The sequence below is a fragment of the Taeniopygia guttata genome, chromosome 14, assembly GCF_048771995.1.
Source record: "Taeniopygia guttata chromosome 14, bTaeGut7.mat, whole genome shotgun sequence".
Lineage (NCBI taxonomy): Eukaryota > Metazoa > Chordata > Aves > Passeriformes > Estrildidae > Taeniopygia > Taeniopygia guttata.
Window position 1 is genome coordinate 13,110,953 of NC_133039.1, and position 12,193 is coordinate 13,123,145.

At 41.9% G+C, this 12,193-nt stretch overlaps 1 protein-coding gene across 3 annotated transcripts in view; it reads right to left on the bottom strand.

The window, feature by feature from the left end:
* RBFOX1 (RNA binding fox-1 homolog 1) overlaps positions 1–7,579 on the bottom strand; it is a 1,140,648-nt gene extending 1,133,069 nt beyond the window's left edge. For all 3 annotated transcript variants that reach the window (XM_030284820.4, XM_030284819.4, XM_030284817.4), the window contains exon 1: positions 7,337–7,579. In XM_030284820.4, the coding sequence (XP_030140680.1) occupies positions 7,337–7,564 (228 nt within the window). In that variant the 5' untranslated portion in view covers positions 7,565–7,579. The remainder of the gene's footprint in view (positions 1–7,336) is intronic.
* Positions 7,580–12,193: the final 4,614 nt, after the last annotated feature.

Consider the following 12,193-nt stretch of genomic DNA (forward strand, 5'->3'; position numbering starts at 1 on the left):
TTATCTAGCACTTAGAGTCACCAGGTTAAGTCACTCAGCTCTTGCATTTTCCTACACCAAGCTATTTGAAGTTTGCTGGCAGTGACCAGCTGGCTCACAAGTGTTGGACCAGTTATGCCCATTTTAAAGGTATCTTAAGGTGGCTGAAGGAAAGAGATCAGAACAGAGACAACCATCAAAAGTAAATGTTCTGTACTCTGAATTTAAAGGATAAGATCCTTTCTAGTGTAGACAAGCCTGCCTGTAACTCCTTGGGTGTTTAAGAAGTGCACAGTGGGGAAAGCATTCAAACATTAGAACAAATTAAGTGCATTCCTGAGGGGGAAATTACATGGGTGGCAGTGCAGCAGATCCTGCAGCCTAATTTAATGGAACAAAATAGCAACTCTTTAGTAATAATGCATCCCAAATGAGTCTGAACATTGAGTACTCCACAGGAAAGGGACAGCCAGTGAAGCACCAGCCTGATTCCATTTTCAAATTTTTGCATAGCTTCTGGGGCCTATTCCTCATTGTTGTACTGAGGGCTAATGACTCAGACTGCAAATATTTTAAAAAAACAAAGTAAAGTAAATAATTTTATTAATCTTTAAATCACAGAGACTTGAAATAAAAATATTTTCCTCGCTGACATTGGCATACAGAAGAAGAAAGCATAGCAAATAAGAGCAGTATATAAATATCTTAATTTCATCTCTCCTCTAATTGAACATAGATCACAAATGTCTTCTTTTGCACTCTGGAAGACTTTAATGCATTTGTAATTTCAAGCAAAAGTAATATTCCAGTCATTCTACAAAAATTGTAATGTGAGGCAATTGATTACTCAAACTGGGATAGAAATGCTCCATGAATGTTCCTTATCAGTGAAATTGAACTTCCAATGAGTAAACACAACTGGCCAATGCTCTTGGTTGAAATTGCTTGTTGAAAACAGGCAGTTATTTGCTGAATTAAATTACAATTCCCTCATGACAAAATAATAGGATAATGCACACAAAGCCTTTAGCTTTGCACACTCAGCCCCTGCCATCTAGTGCAGCTACAGGAAAAAATGGCCAAACAAGGTCATTCATAAGGGTCTCTTGCTGCTGCCTTTCCTTGTCTCAGGCAATTCCTTGCTGCAATTATTCCTGCTCAGGCTGCAGTGCCATTGTTTGCTGACAGTTTGCTGACACCAGCCAGAGGTTAACAGGACGATGCATCAGTTTTAGGGAGAACATTTCTCTTCAACTTGTTCTTGTTTTTGGAATCAAGTCCAAACCAATTATTGATTTATCCACACCTTTCTACCAAAGCTCCTTTACTTTGATTTAGCAAATATTCCTGTGGAAGTAACTCCAGCACCTTGTATCAATGCCACCACTGACTTCTAAAGAATTATCATCTCCTTTCTTCCCACTTCCAAAGGCAAATAATTACGTGTCTGTCCTGGATCACAGAACTTGATTGTGCTCTGAATCAAAACAAAAGCAGTAATTCCAGCATCTATCACAGTCTGCTTAACAAATCATTGGATTAAATCCTTAAGTTATCCTCTAATTAGGTAATCAGACCCAAAAAAGGAAAGAGAGGAAAGGCAGATGCAGTCTGCAACACGTTCCAAATGTCCTGCTCTTCAAAACACTTTAAATTTATGGTGCTCCCCTAAAACACATCCATTCCATAATGTCTGAGGACAAAAGGAACTCAATAGATTTAAACACTGTTATAAAGAGCAAAGGAAAAGGACTAAACCACAGCCTTGACAGCAGAATGGCTCAATCTGCCTAGAATCCTGAGAGTCAAAAATCAGCACCTTAAATTTGACTCTCAGTCCAGACAAACCCACCATTCCAGTTTCTCCCTTCTCAAACACATTTCCTCTTTAAAGTAATATTTATAAATGCAATCATGATCACAAAGCCATACACACACAAATCGGGTTTTGTAATAAACCAACTGTAAGGAGCAAATAAATGTCCTAAACCAGAAAATCCATGAGAAAATGCACTAACACAGTGTCACCAAAGGTCAAACTGTCAGACTTCAGATCCAATTCCTGCAGTTCATTCTATGTTTTATGCATGTATTTAGTGAAAAAGCCCTGAGTTATTGAGTTAAAAATGGCTTTAACCCAAGCTAAACAGAAGAGATAAAAAATGTGTATTTCACTCATCAAGACTAACATCATGCTCAGATTCAAGGCCTCCTAGTATCTTTATTATTTACCCCAAGCCCTCCCAGGACAGCAGCTGACACTGCTAAAGGCACACACTGGAGCAGCTGCAGTGAATCCAGGTGGGTTCAGTTCCTACATCCACACCTGGTCTGGACAGAGCTTTTCATTTGATACCGTGAACCCAGACCCATCCTTCAAACAAGGGAATTTTGACTTGAGCTGAAGCACCAAGCTCATATCCTAATCTCTAGAAAACCCTTCCCTCCTCCTTTTAAATGATCAGCTTTTCAATATGTGTTTCTCAGCTTTCCAAGGTATGTTCTTCTACACTTTAGGAATACTTTAGGAATACTCAAATGAATTACTCAAATTAATGACATGGTACAACTTGTTCTCTATGCAAAGACAAAGGCATTGCACAGCACGTCACATCCCCCCATCTAAACTGGGTTTCCAATTCCATCAACATCTGAGATTTAGAAGGCTGCATCTGTCACATAGTACAAGTTTGGTGTAGTCAAGTCTTCAGAGTTGATCAGCAAAACCAGTTTTCCCCTGCTACAAAAGCCCTTTTTCAGATACTTCCCTCACATTTTCTTTCACAACATGACAGTCCCAGAACTGAATAGAGATGTTACTTCTGATATTAGCAACAAAATCTTCCATTTTTTTCTTCAAGGTACTTCTACCCTTTCCTCCTTTCTAAGTATTCACAAAGGCAATTAAAAAAAATAAAACAGTACATTAAGTCACAAATGCACTAAAGTCAATCTGAAAGTTGTTTAAAAGGTAAAAGTTCAAGCTCTCTCCTGACTCAGGTGGCATTACAGATGAAAACATAGTTTAGGAAGCTGTGTGCTGTGGGAACACTACAGAAGTCAAACCAAACCCAGGAAATTTAGTTTTGTTCTCTAAACTTGGCACAAATATTTATGGGGGGAAAGTTTGGCTCATAACAAAGGAGGCCTTTTGGATACAGAAATATCTGCACCAAAATCCAAAGAAACTTCACCAGGCATATGCACAAAGATTTGGTTAAAGAGAGATAAAAAAGGACTATTCTTGAAAGACAAGGAGACATGGATCACAAGGATCCACACTCCTGGTGATCACTCATAGGTAACTACGAGTCTCACACAGTTACTCACAGGTAACTATGAGTCTCACACATTTACTCACAGGTAACTATGGGTCTATCTCATGTCTATCAGCCCAGAAAGAAGTCAGCACTTGCATGTTTAATTCTTCATACATTTCCCATTTCAGGAAATACAGCTTTAGCCTAATTTAACAGTTTCCAGTAGGTGGTCAGGGGTAGGGTGACAATCAACACTGTGCATCACAGAGCTGACAGCTGTGCTCATCCTCCAGGCACACAGCTGGGGATGGAATTCTCCAGAGACCCTGGCTGAAGACTTTTACCCAAACTCCTGCTGAAAAGCAGTGACTCACCAGCTCTCCCCAGTGCCAGTTCCCCACCCTCTGCACCCAAGGAAGGGTTTCTCAAGGTGAGCCTCACTACAAACACTGCAGCCCCTTGGTTTGAACTGGCCTCATCCTCATGCTCTGCCAGGAAGAAACATCACAGAGGGAACAATTCCAGGGCCTTGGACTGTGGGATCCACACCTGCCACGAGCAGCTTCCTCACCATAATGAAGGCAATAGAAAGAGAAAGGAAGAAGTAAATTATTTGAATAGATATCTAAATTAACAATTCCAGTTTCACCCCTGTGTCTTAGGTTGGAAATGGGGGTGTGTATTCTATTGCCATCTGTCAGAGGTGGGGCAGTTATCCTCTGTTCATTGGACAGGTTTTTTTTTATCTCTTCCACACACAATCCTCCCTGCAGGAGATCTCTTCTGTCCATGGTCAGTGAGTGTCCCTGCATGGCTGAGAAAATTCCATCATCCATGTGGAGATGCTCTGCCCAGGGGAGGAGCCGAGCATTCCTACCTGGATACAATCTGAGATTTTGGGACACAGAGGAGCAGCTTTCTTCCCCACTGCATTCCCAGAGGAGCAGCTTTCTTCCCCCCTGCATTCCCAGAGGAGCAGCTTTCTTCCCCACTGCATTCCCAGAGGAGCCCAGGCCCATCTCCCCCAGCCCTGGAGCTCCAGAGGAAAACTCCCCCCTTGTGCAGGATCCTGCTCCAGCAGAAGCACAGCTGGACTGCAGGAGGGCTGAGCCACCCTGGGATGGGGCTGCTGCCACCTCCCTGACCCACAGGTCATGTTCTGACTCTGGCAGTGTTGTTTTGTATTGCTGCATTTTTATTTTTATTTTTCCTAATAAAGAATTGTTATTCCTACTCCCATATCTTTGCCTGAGAGCCCTTTAATTTTGAAATTACAGTAATTTGGAGGGAGGGGTTTATATTTTCCATTTCAAGGGAGGCTCCTGTCTTCCTCAGCAAGCACCTGTCTGTTCAAACCAGGCCACCCCGTGGCTGCATTAACCAGCCCCCAGCACTCAGGGAAGGAGTCACTCCAGCTGCTGCTCCCACCAGCTCCTGTCTAATCCAGCCCCTCTTTGACAAACTCTGTCCAGGGGCTCAAAGATCTTTCTGCAAGCAACTTGTGCCCAGCAGCAGCTCCTGCTGCAAACTCAGGATGCCAAGGAAATGCCCACATCATTCCAGGAGCATAAAATATACATTGTGTCTGCATTGTCCAGAATCCAAGGTTCCATAATAAGTGGAATAATGAGCTGGAGCAGCTGACCATGGTAGATTTCTTCCTTCTCAACCCAAGAATGATGTTGCATGAGGCAAATAGTGGAATAAACAGACAAATAGCACACACACCGTGCTGGTTTTTTTATTATGAGTCCAAAAATGAGTCAAAGCCTATAATTTTTTTTAAATGTCCTTCTTTAAAGTGGAAGACATAATGGACTATTAGGAAATGTTCCTCCAATGCATGCATTGATTACCCATACCATTATGCCTATAAAATAAAGATTCTTCTAAGCACCGAAATGAAGTCATTCCAGTGTTTCCTAAGGGCACACAATCCATCTCTTCCAGCAGTTTGCTCTCTACAAGGTGACAGACACAGTCATTGTTGAACAAGCTTTTATTGCTTTAAGAAAATATTTTATGTTTCAAATTAACAGGATTTCAAATGTCATGTCATTAATTTCTAATAATGCCTCCAAATCAGGCAAATTTAAATGGGTAGGGGAAAAATATTACTGAAACTTTATACAAAATGTAATGCAACATCCCAAGCTAGAATCCACTCCAGTGAGGGGAAAAAAGAGCTTCATGGAGCTTTGATGAGTTTTGAGTCAAGCTCAGTTTCATTTAAGAATTACTGTAAGTACAATTATTTTATTATAAAAACTATTTAAGAATTGATTTTGGGAAAGACACGCAGTGAAATAATTATTCATTAACTGATTTGCTCTGTTAATATTTTGAACAATCCCCTAATGAAAAGCCAGAATGTAAAGTTGGAGAAGATATACCAGGTCCTTTCAAGGACAAAAAAAAAAAAAAAAAAAAAAAAAAAGGACAGGTATTAACCAGCACAGAACTTTGCTGCAGTAGCAGAACATAAGGGGCTAAACCAGGGCTCACAGATGGGGAAAAGCCCAATGATTCAGGTATGCATCATTCTCATATATTCTGCATGATCCCTTAAAAGACAAAGTCAATTTATTCAATTAAGGCTTATTTTTCAGGAAATTCCTTATTAGGTATTATAGTAAGATGTACCATTGAAAAGAATTTCGCCCCAGCCCATAATGGTGTTCATTTTTAGATATTTATTACAAAGTGATATGGATTTAAGAATGGATTTAAAACCTTTATTCTCAGGTAAAAAATTTTTTAAAAATTAAATAAAAAATTAAATTAAAAAAAAAAACCAAACAGCCAAAAGCAAGGGTTGTGATTTGAGCAATTAACATGTCTGTAATTTGCATTTCCTTTGGGGAAAATAAGTCTATGCCAGAAGTGGTGTAAGAACTTCACTGTCTGAGAGTTTAGAAAGAACCTAACTTCATAAAGAATTGGAAACCCAAAACACAGAGCAAAGTGCAACTCTCTGCAGTTACATGGCTTGATAAAAGAGATTTCTCCTTGGAAAAACAAACCGACACACATTTTAAATACTTTTGTAGCTCACGAAAACTGTTGCATTTAGAGATGATTCTTCCACCAAGAACAAGCCAAATAAACTATTTCAAATTTTTAAAATTTAAAAATGTAAATCCTACCGAAACACTGGGCATCTACTTAGCTCCTCATTTGAAGAAGCAGGTCTAAATTGAGGATATCAATCCCAGGAGAGAAAAAAACCCACATTTCAGAAAACTTCTGGATAAAATCAGTGCACTGAAATCTCCAGCAGCTCCTAAGTGAGCTCTACAGCTACACTCTCCCCCTGTGACAACTCACACAGGGAACATCCTCCACCCCAGACATTGTCCCCAGCACCCTCCCCCTGTATTTCTGACCCAGGGAAGCAGCCAGGATGTGTCCAGGAAAAGAACCTGGCCCAGATTGCACCAGGAGGGGCAAAGCTTCTGCTGGATCCAAACATTCCCCCCTCTCCCCTGAGCTCTCAGGAGCTGCTGATGGGCACAGCAGCTGAGCAGCAAAGTTACCCTCATGTAAACATCTGGCAATGCTAATGTTTATACAGGCAACTGCTCAGCAGCTCTTTTTTTGCCAAATCTCACCACATGAGATCCCTAACCACCAATTCTCCTCCTCTCCTGGAGGCTCTACCCCCATCCCCAGCTGTAAAATAGTGCAATTCAACATAAATGCACCTCAAAGTCTGAGTGGACAGGCTGATAAACAGCCCAAACTGTCCAATTCAGTGCACCAATCCTTTCCCAAATTCTAAATGGATATAGGGAGCTGAAAAGCAAGTTCAGCTGTTAATAGTCCTTCTCCCATGAAAAAAAGAAATCACTCCTCTGACATACACATCTTGCAAGCAGTGAGAACAGATGAAAGCACACACTCCTGCACTGAAAAGCGTGCAGGCAAGATCAGAAATTAAAAGGACCATGCTCATGATCTCGGTGAGATGGGACACTAGATCGCATTCGTCCTGCTCTTCTTGATGCCCAATTACCAACTTCAGGATGACAAATAATTTCAAAGGTAACCTCCCGGCCCTTCCCCCTTTCCCTGAGCCACTGAAGATGCTCACTTACACTTTTGCCTTCACCTCCTCCTTCGGGCACGGGCTCTTCTCTGCCTGAGCAAGGCATTATTGCATCTTCTGCTGCTGCTTCTCTGTCCCTTCCAGCGGTTCCTGCTTCATTCCCCAGCTTCAGCCTCTTTCCCTCAGGCTGGGAATCATCCACATCCTCCCTTCTTATCTTCCCATCTCTGCCTCGCTGCTTCCCCGCGTCTTCTGGGCTGCCGCAGGAATTTGACATTTTCAAAGTGTTGCGGACTTTTTTTTTTTTTTTTTTTTTTTTTTAAGAAAAAAAAAAAAAGGCTGCTGAAGCTGCCGTTTTGAAGGAAGGGGGGATTTGGCTGCTCCCGTTCTGGCTCCCGTTAAAAATTTGGGTGCTGGGCAGGATCCGGAGCTGTTTCTCTGCCGCCCTCTCCTGCCGGCTGCGAGCGCTGAGCGCGGACGGAGCCGCTGCTCCTCGGGAAAAGTAATAACCCTTCCTATAATATCGATTATATGCACGCTGCTGCTGCTGCTTCCAGCGCCAAAACCCTCGGATTTCTCTTCTTCCCCATCCACGGAAATTGGCTTTCCTTAAAGTACAAAATATTAGCTGCGCCGTCTTGAAACCCAAATTTACATCTGTGCCCCAGGGATGCTGAGGACTTTGCTTATATATTGGTAGTGATGCCAAGAGTAATTACCCATTAAAATGCAAAGGTGGCCTTAACTCCAAACAGCTTCTTTCAAAATCATTTCACTACAGGTTTAGGGGTGTTTTTTATAAGGATGTCCTTACTTTGTAAATTAACTTTGCATCATCTAAATCCACGTTCCACACTGTAACACAAATTTCACATAACATTCTGGTCCTAGAGCTGTAGGGACGAGATTAAAATGAGAGTAGGGCGACCCAACAGGACAGTTTGGGGGTACTTTTTGCTCTCTCAGACAATTTATTAAAACCACCACCACACATAATCAAAGGTTTGGTGCAATATTTGAATCTTTCAAAAAAAAAGTAACCAAGTGCTTTGACATATAGACTGCAATGTGCTGCTCATTCTTCCAATAGAGAAGGCAAGATGAAGTAGAGGCTTTTAAAAAAGCAATGTGAGTCCTGTTTTCTCACACTTAAGCACTTGTAGATTTAAGTGAGGCTCCTTATATCTTGCAGAGGGAAGTAAATCCCTAAGAAACCCACTGCACATGTCCAGAGATGTCCCAGTCAGGAGCTCAGGGAAAAAACTTGAGGAGTGGTGCCCAGCCAGGTGTGGATGACTTCAACCAGTCAAACTCCATTTTCTGCTGTATTCAACAAGGTCTGTCTGGCCAGAATCCTTGAGAGAGTTAATCTGTGTCCCAGCAATGATTTCACTGGCATTGGAATCCTAGAAGGAGTTAATTTGTGTCCCAGCACTCATTTCACTGGCATCAGAATCCTTCAGAGAGTTAATTTGTGTCCCAGCACTGATTTCCCTAGCATTATGAAGGGGGGGGTCAGTTTGACCAAGTACTTGTGCCAATTATTGAAGAATGAACAAAGAGGGGAGGAATCAGCCATTTGAGACACTCCAGCCAGATCCACAGGAGGGTGAAGGAGCAGTTCTGAGAGATCCAGGACATCTGCACACCCAGAACTGGAGACATTAAACATCCACTGCTAATACTGATCTTAGCAAAGGAGTGTGCATTGGCCTTTGCCTAACTTGCAGCTGTAAATACTTTCAGAGCTGGATGAATACAAACCAAGTGGGCTCAACAGAGGAAAAATCAAGCTGAGAGGTTTTCTAAATGGTGCTGGATCAAGCCTCACATGCCTTGTAACCTGCAGTGGGCAAGTTCCACAGCTTGGCCTTCCATCTGGAGTGGTGTCCACTTGTGATGAGCCTCCAGAAGAAACCTGCTCAGCTGATGACTGATCCTATTAAAGAAACAAGAGATTGTCAGCCAGAGCACAGCCAGGCAGCTACTGCAGGAAGGGTTTCACCCTAGGTGAGCACAGATTGATACAGGTCATGCCCCACTTCTCAAAGCCATGAGTCCCCACACCCATCTAGCTCAGGAGGAAAGAAAACCATCAATAAACACCACTCAATATCCTCATCAACTGCAGCAGCAGTAGAGACCAATAACAGGGATTTTCTTCAGAAGTCACATCCCCTAGAAAGAATTGTTGATTTCAACAAATCCTTCACCCTCTCTCCTATATTTTTAAAACATGACCCACCCTTTCCCATCTTTCCTCCTGCTTGGAGCTCCTTAAAGAGTTGCACGACTGGTTAGATCATCTCCACCAAACTGCAAAAGCCTTTCTTATTTTTAGGGCTCATTCACCATTCACACCTGCTTTTTCCATCACACAAGCCATTTAATCCTGTTTTCTATTTGAGCTTTGTTTATTCTTTCTTAAACTTCCCATCCTCACGTAAAATACTGAAATACAGAAACCATTCTGAAATAGAAGCGCTGTTTTAGCTACAATGCACTTCAGGGCTTATTTGCACAGTAAACTGCATCAATTTCTGTTGGAGCATATCTCCATCCAAAAGCTTTGATTTAATGGAATTCAAGTGGCTGGCAAGACCTCGCCAGTTGTAGCAGTGTTTTATTTGTGTTTGAAGTGGAACCAGGCAGCTGCTCAGGCTGCCTCAGTGACCAGCCCTGCCAGGCACTGCTGGCTCCTGCACATCCCTGTCCCCAGATCACAGGCACAGTCAGCTTCTTCCAAATCAGAAAATAAAACACCCACTTCCTCATGTTTGAAGCATAGCCTCTGGTTTTGAAGAAATGAACATTTATGGAGACAGGGAACGCGTTTTTGTTTCTAATGAAAATCAAACATTTCTGAAATGTCAACATCATGCAGAGAAAAGGAGAAATAGCAAGGCAAGAAATAAATTCTGTTGGTATTTGTCAGAGATGGTTGGTCAGGCCTTTGCTTGCTGTTATTTAGCACAGAAATACTGCATGGCAGGAATAGGCAGTCACTGTTTTTGTGTTTTTACAGCACCAAAATGTTCCATGGGGTCAGGAAGTTCTCCAGTACTTGAGCCCACACTTAGCTGGGCCACCAGACTTCATCCATGGAGCTCACTTCAAGTCTTTCATACCATCATAATTTTCAGAAGAGGGTAAGAGGATCAAGATGAGAGTCAATGTTCTAGACATGTCCAGCCTCCTTTTTCATCCTGTATGATATATTCTTTGCTTAATATCAGCCTGCTTTTCTGTTTCACCTCCTGACTCTATTTAGTGTCAGAACGCCCCTCTTGGCCAGGGCCCACCCCGTGCCCTCTTTTGACAGAACTCACTTTATACCTAAGGAGCAGTTTCAGAGTCGAGTCCATGTTGATTCCCCACAGAACCCCTCATAAAACTGATCCTGAGCCAAATAAAGCCATGAGCACAAGCCACTAAAACCTGAGAGGCCTTTACCCAGGGAGGTACATGAAAGTGAGTAACAAGTACTCTGAGACCTCAGGAATCCTTGCACAAACTGCTTTCAAGACATTTCTGCTTGAAATCGCTGCTAAAAAAATGCACTTATACCAGCAGCAGGCCAGAAAAGCCAAAACTCCACAGGTTCCACTCTCAGCAGCCAGCCCAGCCCCAGCCAGCATCTCCCCTTGGACTGTAAGATACACTAAATGAGATAAAATAGGTATGTTGAGACCCAAAGTGAGGGAGATTTCCACCTCTTGTGCACCCCCAACACACTGAAACAAGAGGCAGCTGGAGACAGGATGGGAATTGTGCTGCTCCCTGCAGAAAGCCTGGCCTCCTCCAAGTGCCACCCAAAAGCCACTGGGATTTGGACACAAGGAACCAAGGGGTAAATAAAAGGTTTTTAGGGGATTTGGGCAGAGGGTGAAAGCAAGAAAACTGGCTGAGTCTCACAAGGCTTAGATGTAAAGAAGCTTTATTTTATTGTATGCACTTGCCAAATAAGCAGCTGAATTATCAAGACCAGTGGTTTCAGTTCAGTTTAACATCCCTGCAGGATGGGCATGTTTGGATACCACTCCACCTCTCCACAACGACCCCTTTGTTTTCTCTTGCAAGAAAACAACACTCAAAGTGAATTTTGAGGTGCAAGGACAGATGTGCTGCCATCAAAAACAGCAGTTTCAGTGTAAAGCAGAATTAGAGAACCCCCAAATAATTTTGCAATTCAGCTCAACCAGTTCACAACCACCATAAAAGAGAAGTTTATTGATTTTAGTGTCCTAATGGGTAAAATTATGGGAATTACCTCAGAATGGCATTTATATCTGAGCACTATGATGTTTAATTTAATGGAATACTTGTTGCATCCTCTTACCTCACCTTAGTTTGCAAGCCAATGTAAAACTAATCTGATTTAAAGCCCTCTGATGTATGTCCTCTCTGCAGTGAAAACACAGGTTCTGTAGGTCTATTCGTGTTGCAGGAGAACATAAAATGCCAGTTCTGCAAATGAAAGTCACTATAATCAGCAGTAAAAGCTCACATCTCTTTTCATGTGTTCTCTGATTCAAAAAAAAAAAGGAACAACAGGCAAGTTCCCCACTTGTACAATTACTTTAATGGGTGAAGAACAGAATTATAAGTTTACATTAATCAGGTAATTTGGCACATCTTACTGCTACAAGGAGGCCAAGTTATTTTTAATAAGTCTGAAAACGAACCAGTAAGTCTGGAAAATTTATTTTTCATTTATTTTGCTATTGCTTCCAAATTAAACTCTGCACCTCATCATGGTAATTACTTCTGAAAGCTTATAAATATTTCATTGTTTTTATTATTGTTTTATGTTCACCAACAAACATTAGATACACTGACTCCATTGTTTATAGCTTCAAGTTTCCCTGTAAACTTATTCTGTAGTAACATCTGCTATGATGGCCAT